This window comes from Leptidea sinapis, chromosome 25, assembly GCF_905404315.1.
Source record: "Leptidea sinapis chromosome 25, ilLepSina1.1, whole genome shotgun sequence".
In the NCBI taxonomy this organism is placed as follows: Eukaryota; Metazoa; Arthropoda; class Insecta; order Lepidoptera; family Pieridae; genus Leptidea; species Leptidea sinapis.
The window spans coordinates 12,617,449-12,635,281 of NC_066289.1; the positions used below are offsets into that span (position 1 = coordinate 12,617,449).

At 32.1% G+C, this 17,833-nt stretch overlaps 1 protein-coding gene across 1 annotated transcript in view; it reads left to right on the plus strand.

Annotated features, from left to right (window-relative positions):
- The window catches only part of LOC126971967 (thrombospondin type-1 domain-containing protein 4-like), a 74,322-nt gene that overhangs the window by 23,920 nt on the left and 32,569 nt on the right, over positions 1-17,833 (plus strand). The window contains exons 2-4 of the mRNA XM_050818501.1: positions 191-391; positions 7,619-7,691; positions 9,880-10,004. Coding sequence (XP_050674458.1) covers positions 357-391; positions 7,619-7,691; positions 9,880-10,004 — 233 coding nt within the window. The 5' untranslated portion in view covers positions 191-356. The remainder of the gene's footprint in view (positions 1-190; positions 392-7,618; positions 7,692-9,879; positions 10,005-17,833) is intronic.

A 17,833-nucleotide genomic window follows, 5' to 3' on the forward strand; every position in this document is an offset into this window, starting at 1 on the left:
CATTCATTCAAATTAACACGTTATTTCTAATGAAAACTCTGCCTAATAGAAGCGTAGGTACAGTTTTGCTTTGGACATTTTTTGAGCGTGTTTGTTTGTACGTCAATGGTGCGTATATATAATTTGAACTCCTAAATATTTTGCGTACGTGATCTATCGGAATGTATAAATGAACATGAATTTATTTCAGGTCGTAAACCACAATGATGATCAATCTAGGAGTGACGTGACCGGAGATGGAAATGTTCTGTTGTGATTCGCTTCACAGATTGGTGTTGGACGTTCTGAATTAGTTCAGTGTCTAGTGTTATAGGATGGACAAAATACAGCTGTGAATCTTAAGGTGAAGTGGAATCATGAAGTATTATCGTTGGCAAGCAGGGCCTTTGTGGTGAGTTAACTCTTACTTCATTTACATACTTAACTTTATGTTTTGATGCTTATACATGTACCTAACATTGACAAAATTGATTCATAGACCACTTTGCTGATATTTTTTTTAAAGTCATAAAATTGTTGGATTTATGTTTGTACGAAAAAATTGTATGACAATTGGTGGACTGTTACAAAAAAGTTAAACACGCGATTAACACTTGTTTTGAAAAAGTTCTATTACAAGTCCATGTCTTTCTGTTGTTTAGCGTCAATCTTTAGACGTCGCTAGTTAGACACTGTTTTACAACACATGTGTCAATGCTTTAATTATTTTTTGAAATAACACCGTCAGCGTCTAATAAAATGGTAACAGTTTCTTAGGAAATGTATTTTCAAGCGAATTTCTACCAACTTGTTTATTATGACTGTAGGAAAATGACAATTAAGGTGGGTTACGATTCAATAGCCGAATGGTTAGTGACCCTGACTACTAAGCTAGAGGTCCCGGGCTCGAATCCCGGTAGGTGCAATCATTTATATGATGAATATGAATGTTTGTTTCCGAGTCATGGATGTTTATATGTATTTATGTATGTTTAAGTAAGTATATCGTATTAAATATATCGTTGTCTTGTACCCATAGTACAGGCTGTGCCTTGTTTGGGGTGAGATAATTTGTGTGAAAGTGTGTCAATATTAAAAATATTATTATATTAAAATTTTGTTAATAGTTTAAACATAACATTTAACTCTATAGTTATAAACTTGAAATTTTAAATTAAATATTAATCAATATTAATGTTATTTCCACATTATAAAAATGCAGTGAGATAATCCTTACTCTGTGCTATTTACATGTCAATCACCATAGTACTTATAACGATCCTTGACTGCCGTCGTATATATTATCCCCCTTAGTATATAATATAATAGTCTGCTAACTCATAGCATTGCTAATTCTCACTCTGTCTTCTTGTATTGACTTAAGTCAGAATGAGAAAAAACACTCCTTAGCGGCTGTTTTAAGTTAGTGGACTATTATGAATAAGGGGGTTAGTAGTTAACATGGTTTTAATTGTTGAGCGCAGAACCCTTATTTATTTAATAAAACAAAGCCGATTTATAATATATTACATGAGCTACCTACCTACCACTCTCACTATCTCTCTATCTACCACTGATATTCCTGTCAAACTCTGTTTCAAAGATTAGCCGAAACAGACGTGACGGAAATTTTTTAAATTGGCATCCTAGCATAAATAAATGGGCATAAGTCAAACAGAACATAAAAACAAACAGACACTTCAACTTGATATAAATATATAATTTATGTAACACGTGTATAAAGGTGGTTATATTATGTTATATATAATGTATTTTTTTTATCTTGCAAACTTTTATGCGGTATTCATCTATCTTTTTCCATTATTCTTTAGTTCCATATGGTAACATATAAAATTGGTTTCAATATACTTATTACTACATAATTATTACTATATTATAATGCCAACTACCCAAGCCGGGTCACACTTGGCTGTGGCACAATCTTATGGTATTCGGAAATAAACAAATAAAACTAAAAAAGGACAAATATTCAAGAGGTAAATGCTGTAGGTGGTAAACATTTCTGTAACTCATAAATCCCCCCATAACAATACGCAATAATGCCCTTATTCACTGACTATACTACATTTTAAATTATATACTTTTTATAAAATATGGTTTTTTAAATCTATATGTAAAATTTTAATAAAATATCAATCTTCATCAACCATTTCGTTGTCTTTCGAAATAGGTTTCCCCCAGTTTCTTCCACTCATCTCTATCTCGAGCTAATAACCTTCTCCACCATCCTGTTGGTAATTCGACCCTCCATCTTTTCTCACATCATCATCTCTTTTAATTTGACGTCCACTTTGTCTTTTCCCACATCTAGGTACCACACTAATACGTGCCATGTCCGACCCCATTATATGTCCAGGCCAATTCCATTTCAGTATTCTTAAAACTTCTAATACATTTGTACCTTAATACCTTTGTATTTTTTCTTATTTTATTTGCTCAAAACATCCCACTAAACATGTTTAACTTTTTTTAATTAACACAGAAGCAAATAAAAAAAAAATAACAAATAATTCACGTCAAATGGTAATAGTACCATTCCAATAGGTCCAGGAGGTTTTGCGTGATTGTATCTCAAAGAAGAGTTGTTTAATTTCTTAAGAAAACGTATCAATAAATACCTTATCATCTTTCACCAATTATTATCAATTTTCTGATTTCATTATTCATACAAACTACGGTTGCTTCGGTAGACTATAAGAATATACTTTGATTAGTATTGTGATGTAAAGCTTATTCCCAGAGAAGGCTGGCCACTTCCCATATCTCAAGTGTTGTTGGAGGCTGTGAAGATAAATACATTGCATCTTCAATAATAACATCACTGACGTCAAGTGCTCCTTATAAACGAACTTCCAAAAGAAATAGTATACGGTATACTATGTAATACATTTCAAGGACAATCCTTACTGTCATTGTTTTTATTTTATTTTTCATTAAAAGAGCTTGGGGGTCCTTGCTAGTGACTGCTTTCACCTATTCCAATGTATAAGATTATTTCGAACTCAAATTTTATGAAGACTATATGTTCATACAAACATTAATGAATTTGCTAGAAACTGTGACAATCATAATGATAACACGAGGGACAAACATAAACTTCTTATGCCTACTACTCGGTGAAGTCGAGTTAGTAAGTCTTTTATTGGGCGATGTATATGATATTACAACATAATCCCAGAAAATGTATAAAACAAAATACGTATAACCATATTCAATGAATTGTAAAACAACGTCTGTGTGTTAAGATTACTATAATATTATAAATGATTTTCTTAATGGTACCACAGACCAAAGCGCCCTCAGGATCTCACCCTCACTATATAAATAAAATTTTTACTGTTGGATACTACATAATATATCGTAACTAAAGTAATAAAATAAAAGCCCGCTAAGATTCTTGCGTCTGTTCTTCTCACTTCAGAAAACTACCACCCATTCGAAATAGTACGCCTATTTCGAATGGGTGGTAGTTTTCTGACGTTCAATAAGGGATTTCATAGAAAATTTTCTTCTAGAATCTTCTTTTCTTCTTCTCTAGAATCTTAATTTACAAAATATGCTATAAAAACGTTAATGTGTCACATTGAACAAATCTGAATATATATATAAATTACGTGTCACGTTGTTAGTCCGCGATGGACTCCTAAACTAATAAACGGATTTAAATGGGGATTACTTCATGTAGTGCAGTTTAGTCCAAATTGAGAGTTAGGATAGTTTTTATTTCGATTTGGGACCCATAAAAATTTTATTTCCAATATTTGTTTTGTACATATTTACTGTAAGAGAATTTATTGACGCACTGTTAGACAGTTCTGCTGTGAAACAATTTCATTATAACAACAAGGAGCATATGTTACGAAATAATTCTTGATGTTATGAAAATTTATTGACAAATACATAAAACACAGCAAACGCTGTATTGCCATATAAAATAAAAAATAAATCAATAATAAAAAAAATCGGGTATTAAAAATAGATGACGACCGATTCTAGACCTAACAAATATATCGTACATAAAATTATCATACTACAATCGATACTAATAATAAATCTGTAGAGATCAAATTTCTGTACAAAGAAAAAAAATTATTAAAACCGGGGGTAATAATAAATTCAGGAGAATGTAAGAAGAGAAATACAACAAGTCCTGATTTTTTTTAGATATTTTTGTTTTTCTGTCCGTATGTACGGGCTAAACTCTGAAATTATTGGACTGATTTAATTAAAATGTTGCATGATGATACTTAACATCAACAACTGAGACACTTTTCATCCCGGAAAATCAAAGAGTTGCCGTGGGACAGTAAAAAACCTTTACTTATATAGCGTGGTACACAATAACCTATGCACATTATTTAATAATATTTGGCATGTTCTTACATCTTAGATACTTTACAGCCAAGAAAATTAAAGAGTTCCTATGGGTAAGTTAAAAACTATTGTAACTTATATAGCGTATTACACAACAACTTATGCACCTAATTTAGTAAAATTTACCATGTTGATACCTTTAATTGCCGGTCAACAATTAAAATACTTTAAATCACAGAAAATTAATGAGTTGCCGTGGGATAGTTAAAAAACTAAAGTAACTTATATTGCTTAGTGCACAATAACTTATACACATAATTTAATAAAATTTGGCATTTTGATAATTATATTGCCGGTAAACATCTTAGATAACTTTCATTCTGGAAAATTAACGAGTTCCCTTGTGAAATATAAAAAGCTATTGTGTCTTATATAGCTTAGTACACAACAACTTATGCACCTAATTTAGTAAAATTTATACCTTATATTGCCGGTAAAACAATGTGTAAGTATTATAAAATTTTAAAATCCCATACAAGTGACGGGTTTCCGCAGAAAAGAAAAACACTACTAAAACATAGCCCAGCATAGCGTGATTCATATTAAAACAATAATTGTGTGTCACGGACGTCATTTCCTCCTGAGGCAAAGAGTGAGAACGACAAGTCATTTAGGTCAGATATTATTTATTATGTATGTATGTACATCGACACATAATAATCATAATCTTACAACCCTGTGAAAATCTCAGCCCTATCTTCTGGCTTTCCAAAGAAGTATCTTCTGATTTTTAATTTGATGGATTTGCCTCCGTCCCGAATCGCAGAATAATATAAAATCATTAAAAAATTGACGAAAAAAGAAAATACTTTCTTTCATTTAAAGTCATCATCACAATTTTCTAGAGAGTAAATATTTTTATGGAAAAGGAGGACTAAAGGGCGTATGGGCCACCTGGTGATAAGTGATCACCGCCGCCCACATTATCTTGAAACACCAGAATCACAAGGGCATTGCCGGCCTTTATCTCTCTCGGATCTACTAAAACGATTTTAAAAATTCTGTTACCAATAGAAATTTAAATTTTTGTGACTGTCATAAATATATACTATGTATTAACCTAAAAACGAAATTACGTTGGTTTTGCGGACCCGTTGCAAAATTTTTGAAAAAATAATTTCAAGCGGAATGCTACTTTAACTGCTACGTTACTTCATGTGAAACAATTTGGCTTTACTAGGAGACGTTCTACTACGGATGTAGGTGTTGAGCATATCAAGAATATTTTTGAGGCCTGGGAGGAATCACAGAATGCACTTGGTATCTTCTGTGAGTTATCTCATGCTTTTGATTGTGTTCAACATTCAACGCAGGTCGGGAAGCTATGACATAAAAGGAACAAAGATCCGATCTGCAAAGTTCTTAAGAGGAAATATAACAAAGGCAAATCGCCCGTGCGAAATCGTAGCACGTCGTCAAAATCGGCGAGCAGCTTTGTAGTTACCCGATCGGAACATGCCAGTTCTGGTCGGTGTCGAAAGCTGCTCTTGGTAACTTCAACCAGCCGTCCCTGCCGCCGTTGCACATGAGGAATGACACCCTGGCCCATACGGCAAATGAGAAAGCCGATCTCCTGTGCGCTCTTTATGCCTCTAACACGACTCTTGACGACAACGGAAAAACACCGCCGACCATCCCGCGATGTCAGAGCTCTATGCCTGAAGTACAGTTCAGACAGAAAACTGTTAGGCGAGCTCTGTTTTCGTTGGACGTCAGGAAGTCGAGCGGGCCGGATGGCATTTCTCCAATTGTGCTTAGAACGTGGGTACACGTTCTAAACACGAAATTACCATTCAGTATTTCAAATTACTATTTAAGAGTAGATTTACCATCACTGTACCCTTAAAGTGTTTTACTAATGGTTTTACTGCTGAATAAAAAGGGTTGGCCAAAATGCTGATAGAGATGCAGTGTCATGCGAAGAAACAGATATGGCCTCCAAAATCCCCAAGTAGTAAATCTCATCAACAACGGAGGAACATTTTATGCTACAAACAAAATTACTTTTCTTAATAGCATAAGATCCGTAAAACCAATTTTTTTCAGTGTGTGTGGATTATCTTGTGCTAGCCCATGATAAGATTATATTTTTTTATGTAAGAGGACGACAAACGAGGACACAGGTCACGGTAAATGACCACAACCGTCCATATTGCGCTCCACCACATCAGAAAATACAACATAGGAATTACCGGTCTTTTAACTGATAAATTAGTGATAGTGATAAAAGTTCTGTTAAGGTAATGCCGTCTGCGAAATGGACAGCTACAGTGATTATTTTTTTTGCATCAACAGAAGAACTTTGGCATTTGATATTAATAGTAATGTGCTGTATAAAAACATTAGCAGAAGAATCGCTTGCTTATCTCCCCATGTTAATACTGACACGCATGTCTCAACATAAATGGCGCCATGGATTTTTTTTTATATAAGAGAGGGCAAGAGGCTCATGGGATTTGGAGTGGAAAGGTAACCGCCCAATGGACATACGCAATTACAGGTGTCAAGAGATCCATTGCCAGCCTTAATGGAGTTGGAGTATGCTTTTTTATCTTGAGGGTATAGTCGTATGGGTTCGGGAAAACATCAGCTTGATTCTATTGATGCTAATTGATTCCACAAGGTGGCTATGGAATATCCGACGTCAACGTGATGCGGTATTACATCGCATCAAATTTATTCTTTCATCTATCACATTTTGAAGTTGAATCCTCAGATAATATATACGTCTAGATAGAGTCTCTTACTGCTAGTCAACCGATGAAAACAGGCCAGGTTTATTTCTTTATCATGCGTGACAAGCTCGCAATTTGTATGTTGCTTTGTGTAAGTGTACATTATTCAAAATAGAGGTTAACTGTCAACCTCAATTTTTTCGATGTGTTCACAGCGTTCACAGTCTATCTAGACGTAGAAATTATCTTAGGTTGAATCAATAATTTGCACTATTGCCTACAAGTCAGGTAGGCCAAGTAGTCTAAGTAGTTTTCTAGAGGGAGAGTGGGTTTGAAGCGAAAGGTTTTTTTAAAACGTTATATTTTTATATCATGAATATACATAGCATTTGCATAAATTTGTTTTTTTCTTTCGATTATTATGTCGAAATTAATGTTATTTTCTGAAAAATTATTCACTTATATCGTGGTTTCATAAAGCTATAAAATTGGTTTTTGGTATGACGATAAGTATTGTTATATTTGAATCAAACAGTTTAATAAATGTAGTTATTATGATATATTTTCAGGGCTGCCACTATAATACACTTTGCGATGGCAACATCGACAACTCAATCGCCAGAAACGACTACACTTTTTCAGGTAATTTAATTTATTATAAGTTTAAAATATTGTTTTGTTAAAATTGATAAATAATAAAAGTAAACATATATAAAACATATAAATTGAGAGCGCAGAAATATATGTCCTTAAATAAATTATACGTCTAGATAGCGCCTCTAGTTGTTAGGCCACGCATGACAATAGGCCAGGTTTATTACTTTAGTGTGTATAACACCTACGTCTTATACTCGCGATACGTCAGTCATTTTGTTTTATTGCGCAAACATTACTGAACATAGAGGCTAGCAGTTCGCCTCTATTTTTTTCGACGTGTTCACAGATTTCTTAGTCTATCTAGACATATAAGTTATCTAACTAAATGATGTATACAAAAATCACAACTAATGATGGAGGTGAAATTTGAATTTGGGATATATTTGTCTTATTATAAAAATGATATTGTTTCGTTGAATAAACAATTATGTATTTGAATTTGCCATAAACGAGACAAACCTGCGTCTACAAACTTGTTATAAGGATTATTTCAAAAAGAAAAATTATAACCTTTCTATTGATAAAATTGGTGTTGCAGAATTTTGTTCGTATGTTTCTTTACGCTATTTTTCAATATTTATCTTATAAACATTGATAGATGTCTTGTTCAATAGATATAATCCACTATTTAATTTCCTTATCCAATGACGTTATTTAATTGCTATCTATTACAGTTTTCTTAAGCCTTCTAATGAACTCATAACAGCTATAATAATATAAAAACCAATATTTATTTGAAATGAAAGTTTTGTTTAAAATAATAAAGATCTAATTTAAATCAGATTATAATATAGTAAGCCATAATATTAAATGAAAAGTATGTGTAAAGCAAAGTAATTGATGGAATTTTATACATTAAATGTACGACTTATAAATCTTGTGATATTTATTTATTTATTTATTAGAAAAGGCTTACCAACTAGACACACAATTAATATTATGACTACTTATAATATAAAATTTCTTATATTTATATTTGTATATCTAACTTATAGGTATGCACAGCGTTGCCTTCATTTATTATTGTAAGTTAAGTAATACTACTACAATATGTGTTTACTATTACTAAAAACTATAATTTTATACATCCAAATTAAAAGGGTTCAAAAGCGTATTTTTTAAAATTCCAAATGTATTAAAATTTATATCTATACTACTATTACTATGGAATTTACTGTTATATAATTTTGAGATAAGTTGGATAGGGGAATTTGAGCCATAATTGTTTCTGAAAAATCGTACATGTACTGGCAGATATGTACTAATACGACAAGGATAAGGTGGTACACATAATCCAATCTTAGATAGAAGTAATGGACAGTCTAATTGATTATTTAATAATTTATATAAGAAAAGAATTTGTGACGCATTTCTTCGCAATTCTAAGGTTTTCATATTGAAAAATTTTAATTTGTCTTTGTAACTTAAAATAGTGTAATTATTAGTGACATAACTCAATTTGGATATAAATTTCTTTTGAACTGACTCAATCCTAGTGATGTACGTTTTGTAATAGGGGCACCAAACTACCGAATTGTATTCAACCTGAGATCTTACAAGGGAATAGTATAGTATTTTAAGCGTAGGAATTGATGTAAAAGCCTTGGTGTTACGTAAGAAAAACCCAAGCATTTTAAAACTTTTGTGAGCTATTTTGTCAATATGTTTATCAAATCTCAACTCCTCGTCTAAAATGACACCCAAATCATTGATATGGTTTATTTGATTTATTTGTATGCCATCAATATGATATTTACTCTCCAATTTCTTTCGTTTCCTAGAAAATTTTATAAAATGACATTTGGACGCATTGAGTTCCATCAAATTATTTTTACACCATAACATTACACGATGGATATCATTCTGTAGTTTCGTTTGATCCTCTGAACAAGTAACTGTACGATATATTTTTAAGTCATCTGCATATAACTCGTAATTTGATTCTTGAATACTTTTGGAAATATCGTTTATAAACAGTGTAAACAATAATGGTCCCAAATTAGAGCCTTGAGGAACACCAGATGTTTGTTGAAATTCTCTAGATTGATACCCCCACTTATTTATTTTACAATATTTTAATACTTGATATTTATTTTAATATATATCATTACCTAATATATATATATATATATATATATATCTATATATCAGTTGTTAATTTAAATATTTACAGAGTCAGAAATCTACGGAGAGTCCAAGTTTTGGAAGTTATGCTTGGAGTACGTGGGGTAGCTGGAGTGCCTGTTCTAGGTCTTGTGGAGGAGGCGTCGCCTTCCAGGAAAGGCAATGTCAGCGAAGGTAAAGTAGAATATGTAGATATATAAAATATAAATGAACTACAGGTAGAGAGCGAGTTGAATTCAAACGGGATCTTAGGTACACCTCCCCCCGATGTCCGCACACCTCACCTCGTGTGCCTGCAGTGTAGTGCTGTGCCGTCGTTGTCACTACCGTACGCTTACCGTGCTATCCGATATATTGTGTTGCGATCACTTGTTATTTTTTTATTTCAAGAATGACTGATCCGATTCCAACATGATCCGGTTCCGTTCCAAAAGAAAAGAGTTGAAGAAATGCAGAAAAAAAATTTGAATTTTAAGTATTGACTTAGAATTACGAAAATATTAATAAAATATTTTTTTATTATTAACCTAATGTAAAATGCTTTTTTTTTGGTACTGCACAGTATGCGTATTCAGCCAAAATGGTAAACTTAAAGCATTGTTTAATTTTATCGACACACTCATCATTATGGTCATCAATTATTATAACTAGGTCACTTCACTATCACATTCATGAACTCTGCATTCAACTCACGCGTTATCTATAATATTAAATTATGTGACGCATGATGGTGCATCCTAAAATCATCTGTGCGCGTAATACTAAATTAAAAAATACATCAAAGTAGTTGATTATGTTATTAATAGATGGCAAATTGTATCATTGCTTTATGGAAATCCAAAATTAAAAAACATCCGTATTGATCTTAAGATCATTCTAAGGACTGTAAGAATGTTAACAATAATAATAAGTAGGTGTAGCAATAATACAATGTTAAATTTTTTGCATTTTCTTGAATTGTTAAATGGTCTGTATCACCCTTAAAAGACTCAAGAACAGCTTGACCGATGATGATGAAAATTGGTAGATTTGTATTATCTTACAAAATTATAATACATTTCTTATGACTATCGTATAAGTAGCGTGGTTTATAGGTTTATGTTATAAAGCTATGTTACAATAATTACAAATAAGTTAAAAAAATAGTATACTTTAACATGATTTATGTTGTGAGTTTGTCTATTTGCTTTTAACGTCTTCCTCGCCTCCTCGTAGACAATCAAAAACGAATCGTCAATTAAATTTGTAGCTTAAATTTATGAACGATACGAGATTCGAAACCGCAATCGCTCGGGTTCCGTTCGAGCGCTCTTTCCAACTGTGCCAACTGTTCGGGTACGCGTCGTAAATTTTGGTATATCTTGTTCAACTCTCAGGTATAGCTCCATCTACAGGATCTTTTTTACAGTTGATAACCTGCTAAACCCCTATAATTGCATATTAGGAAATTGACTAGAGATGTCGCTCTTTCAAATCTAAACAATATGTTATTTTAAAATGATATAGAAGAGGAGGTCTCTTCTAGGATTAATTATATAAATAAAATTTGTAACCAAAATTTATAAACAGTTCGTCCGTAATAGTAAGGAAGACGTGAGAGTTATCACCTTAAAAATAACAAATTCATCAATTATCAAATTTTGCAAATTTTAAAGAGTTCTCGAGAGACGTTTGGATTCAATGTTGAGGAAGTCGCGGCCAGCAGTTAGTATTATATATAATTAAAGCTTGCACTATTGAACTTTAAATCTTCTCCTTACCAAAAGAAATAAAAACTATCATTACACGACCGTAATAACGCCATAAAAGGTAAGGGTATATAAACCTAGCATAAGTAATATACTAGTTAATACTATACATAGTACTTAAGAATGAGTCTTTAACCATTATTACCTTGAATAATCTGTTCAGCAAAATTACACCTTTTATATTTATTACCAGATTAGTTTATCATTTAATAAACATTTTTCTGGTTTCAATAGTATTCAGATAAGCGTAATCTTTTCAATTAGTCAATTCTGTTTTATAGTTTTTACTATCAAGTTTGTAGTAAAATATTTAAATGCATTGATTTCGATGTTTCTGTTTTATCTTCAACATATATATATATTCAGTATTTTGTAACATATTCAGTAATAAAACTGCGTTATTTATGAAATTCAGATGCTTGTGTTCAAAATTATTGTATTCCTGAGGGGTAGGAACGATTTCATTATCCTTTACTAAGAGATTTACTTGCATTATTCTTAGCTATTTTCGAAGAAACGGAGAGTAAGCCAAATCCAGACTTCAGATTTCACTACAGAGAATTTAGCACCATGTAAAATATTATTTATAATGTGGAGAAATATTTAAGGGATAAAAAAATGTATATGAAATGTCCAACTTTGATCTTTCAATATACAAATTTACTTTATAAGGTGTTTCCTGAGTATCAAATAATATAACATACTATTAAATGTTGTTTGGTTATTTCTCATGTGGGGCTTTGTCAGGTTACCTATAATGTTGTTGAGGGAAGCAATGGCTGGTCCATGCGTCATACTCGTGAACGAGTGCTCATAGAAATATTTTATTAAATTACAAACAGTAAACCAGTCGACGAGTAATAAACTTATGTTTTCGCGTGTAATCTGACTATTAAATCCTATTTTTTTCGCATTTTTATGGTTTTATTAATGTACGGAAATTTAAGATGTATGGATCATTTTTCAGGTTAGAATAGCTGGAGAGAAGGAACATTGTCCCTATTGGCTTAACATAGACTTAGCCATAGCCAAGCAATGATATAAATAAAAAGACAATAACGTAGATAAAAGATATTTTACATTCTGTCGAGTAGTTGGTGTCACTTTGAGTTATGTGTCGTGGCCACAAACGCGGGAAACAGTAAAATGACCGCTATTTTATTTGCACATTGGGTTATATTATACTATTATTTTATTATATTTTATACTGGCTGATGTCCATAGAGCGTACTTAAACATTGATCAGACTTTACTTAGGTAAAACGAGGGTGACTGTTACAAAACACGAACTTGACTTTTGCATTGGGCTGTCTTGGCTCACCATATTTTCAGCTGTGAAATGACTATAAAAACGAAATGAAACAATATGTTAACCCTAAGCTCAGCTCAGTTTTACGTAAGTGAAAATCTGAACAAAGTCTAAGGCTAAAATCTATGAAGCGTACTTGCTCAGACTTTACTCACGTATAACTTAGCAGAGTGTAAGCTAAGTATAATGTTTCATTTCATTTATATAATCATTTGATAGCTGAAATTATAGTGAGCTTAAGCAAAAACAGCCCAATGCAAAAGTTTATTTCGGGTCTAATCACAATCAGCTAAGTTTTAAATGAGATAATCTTAAAACTCTAAGTGTGTGGGGTTCGAACCTACTCTTCCACCCAAACGCAATTGCATCCAATATGAGAACTATAGGCGCCGCCCGACCGTCACGCGACATGCATCACACATACGAAAAATGTGTTGTGAAAATTGAAATTCTTCTATTTTATAAAATAACGTCACCATTTCATTAAATAGCTTAAGAGTGGTCGCTCCATTCCTAATTTGTGGTAGTAATCTTTACATCATAAAGTATTTTTAATAATTCTTTTGAATTTACTTATATAAAAATGAGAAAAAAATATTTTTACTGAAATGATAAATATTACTGAAATTATTGTTTAAAAATATATGCCACTTGCCTAAATTTATTTCAGACGATTTTGCACATTTGCTACGTCTCTTACCTGTTATGGGATGAAAGGGTTCACGTTACGTCACAGGACACGTTCATACTGTTCCACTCTATCTTTAATATATTATGTCCTTAAGTATAATATTATTTTAGCAAAGCACCAGGTATCGAAAGTTAGCTAATACCCAAACAAATTGCTTGGAAGATTACTAGGATAATTGCAAGATGGACCAGCTCAGGTGGAAGTAATTTGAGTCAATCAGCCGGTAACAAGAGCTTGTTATGTTGTTCGCTACGGGGATTTCATTACGTAGTCCTGAGACGCCGTGCGTTTAACCTCTTTGAACTTTTTGTTCACAGGGCAAAGAGGTTACCTTACTTGACAGCTAAGGACTATCACGGTCATGTTTGCAATTTAAAACATTGATCTAACAACGCTTACGAGCATAACTCATTATTTTATCAATACTAAATTATATGTAAGCTTCTATAATCGATTGATATGAGGTTCTTGCCACTTCTTCTCATTAAAGCTCAACCTTTGCCGAAGTGGTGGTAAATGTAAAAAGAAAGTAAACTTTTGACATTCATAAGTGTAAATTCCTTGACGTTGACTAGTGTTTTAGATTTGAGTTCATATAAAAAATTATTGTCAACAATTTTTGGCAACATCTGTTCGTAACCCGGAGTTTGATATTGCCAGAAGATCTTTAACAACTAATGTTTTGATAAATATAAATTTATGCAATGTTTTGTAGTTGGTATTATAAACATTTTACATTACAATTTATATTTAATGTAAATATAAAACTTTTGACATATCAACATTAGTAAATTTCTCCAGTTAATATGGTATTTGCCAAAAAAATTAAGGTTTAAAGTTAACCTCTATTTTGAGCATTGCATGCACACGTACCCAAAGTGACATACAATTCGCGAGTATAAGACGTACCCTGTCACGCATACTAAAGTAATAAACCTGGCCTGTTTTCATCGGTTGTCTAGCAGAAAGAGTCTCTATTGAGACCTATAAATTATGTAAACTTCAAATAATGACATTATAGTATACCTACAACCGGAAAATATATTCCGCTGCACTGACATATTGAAACGTGATTACATTATAAGAAAATAATACACAAATAAAGCGTGAACTTAAGTTACTTAGTGTCAGAATGTGTCCCAGGTAGGACGCCTCCGAGTGACACACATTAGATGCCTGCTCTTTGTACAACAGAAACAATGAATGGGAAGACACATTGAAATATAAATTATTTTTGTATGGTTTTAAAATTCGTCAAATCGTCGACGTTATGTTCTACTGTTAACAAGTTCTGAGACATATCTCTATCGACAACACGTTCGTATCGATAACAAATGACTTGACCATAGATAATCTTTAAAAGGTGTATAATTAAAGTGATGAGATATTATTCAAGAGTTTTAAATTAATAGGCAATTAATAAGCAGACTGTCTTATTAAGAATTAACTCTTTTGGATAAGTATTAATGCCTGATTACAAAAATATGTTATACTGTACTATACCTGTATTTTATTAATAGTTTATATAATTTATAGTTTGTAAACACCATGTAATAAATTATGAGACGTTGAGGTTAACTGATATAAAATATACTAGCGATTAGAAGAGCTGACAGCCCGATAACTCGTGACCAATTTTGATTGTCAATGTGTGCGTTAGATAGTGGGTAGCTAGTTTAATGTTCCAAAGTAGGAATCCTACTGAGGAACTGATTCTAAGCTTGCCTGCCTGTTTACGAATTGCTTATCAAAATAAGTTACAGAAACATTAGATTCGCTTTCGTTTTCTATCGTGCTGTAGGTATCTTCGTTAGAGTATTGCTGTATGTTCCTCTTTCTCGCATGCTTCGTTTGTATATACGCTGGTATATATTAAGTGTATGCTAATACCATTATAATATTAATATAATACTCTTTAATATAATACATTATAATACTCTTTTTTTTAACAAAAATGAATCTATGTGAGCGCTTCAGGTCTACTTTGTACCTTTTTCCAAAAATATTTTTCATTAACATCATTAACAGCCTTTTTGTTCTCACAGCATGGCCGCTCTGATCTTTTATGGTCTTCAACAAATTATGTGTTAGTATATATTATCCCCCTTATTCATAATAGTCTTCTAACTTAAAGCATTGCTAATTCTCACTCTGTCTTCTTCTATCGACCTAAGCCAGAATGAGAAAAAACACTCATAAGCGGCTGTTTAAAGTTAGCGGACCATTATGAATAAGGGGGTATTCCGATAGTGCGATATACCAATATACGACTGATACCCAGTGTCTTGAAATAGACCGACAGCTCCACACTTACTTTATGCACGGCAACCCCTGCAATTCTGTTTTCTTTAACACCCCAATTCATAACAATTATGTATTATTAACGTCAAAAAAATATGTGAAATAGCGGAAAATTATCACCGTGCTAAATAATGTCAACCTTCCCAATTTTAATTAAAAATAAAAATTAAATGTTAGAGACGCAATTTATGGCCCAGATTAGTTATTTATTAAAAAAATATTAGAGGTTGCCTTTGTTTTATTAGTTATAGATAATAATCTATAAAAACCAGGCGACGCTTCACTGTGGCTTATTCCTTCAAAATGAAGGCTGTCCATCTCATAAATCAACCCTTAAATTACCTACTTCTAAAATATATACTACTACTAAACATAATATCTATATGAAAATATTTAAAAATTTTACTTAAAAAATGTCGAACCTCCATACAATCGTCCTTCCCTTATTTTAGGAACTCTAATAAAATTCCTTCTTATTAGTCAATTAAGGAACAATCGTTCAACATTTTCAAGAGCCAATAATTTAGATTTGTGTCGATGAATCAATCAGAACATGTATTATATTTATACAATAGTGATAATCTAATTTAAACTGTAATAAAATTGTATGAACTCTTTTTTTCTACTGCATTTATAAACTGGATATAAAATTTATTTACAACATTGTTGTCTTGCATCCTTATAAATGAACGCCACAGTACAAAACTAATGAAAACTACTTTTTTATTCTTACTTCAGTCTGACATTTGTGTTTTATTAAAATTTGAATTTTATACCATAGTAATTAATTTGATTAAAATTTCGGTTTTAGTAAAGATATTGATTGACTTTCATTTTTATATGCAAAAAGTCACCTGGATGGTTTGATGAATTTTTATTCCAGTTGGTGACAGTTGAGATCATAACCTTTTTAAATGTTTCGGGTTCTACGATATTACAGAATTACAAATCTAGATGACTGTTAAAAATGTTAACGGAACAAATATACAACAATATTTATATATTTATATAACAGTATTATTTGCTTCAAGCCAAATCAATTAGGTGTATATAACACCGTGAGTAGGATCCTGAAATAATGTAAACGTACAAAAATATTGAAATATATACCTATCAAAAGTAAAATAAACAACTGTTATGGTTGTTCTGTGACATGTCGGCTGCCGCCCAGACAAATTAAGAGAGGCATCATTTGTCAAGGCACGCGCTCGATTATTGCTGCTCTGAATATTATGTTTATAAATTACTACAGGATATCAGTGAGCTCGTTTTAATCCTTTTTTATTTTCAACTTCTTATTCATGGCGTAGAATCCTTGGCGGTGTCAAGTGGGTTATGTCCTGTTACATAAAAGGTCTTTAAGGCACCCTATGTTCACGCTTGCAATTGCCTCTCACTCCAATAGGATGTGTGCTGGGTCTTCAGTGACCTCATAGCGGAATATGTACAAACTGAATCCACTGAGATCAACTTGGGCTAGGTGCCCATGTAATTTGTAATTGGAAGAGTGGAAACCTGTTCATGTTAATGCATTATCTCCGTAGGTATTTTTGTTTGGTAGCTCAGGAGCAAATAAACTTGTCGGTTGCCCTTTACCACCTTTACCGAAGTCTCAACTTAAATTAAATCAAATCAAAATCAATTTATTCATGTAGGTCAAGCAGTGAGACTTATAAAAGTCAAAAGTTTTCGTTTATTTTTACATTTACCTCCATTTCCGAAAGAGTTGAGCTTTAATGAGAAGAAGTGGCTTCAAAATCATTGCCACTCTTTTAAATCAACATTTACAGTTTCATCTTTTTACAAATCATTTCAGTTACTCTATAATAAATAAATAATATCAACAAAATTACCCAAACGTCAAATACTCAAAAACAACCGATTTCAAAAACACTCTAAATATGTGCAGATATACAAAATTTTTCAATGCAGCAATGAACGTAAGCGCTTAGTT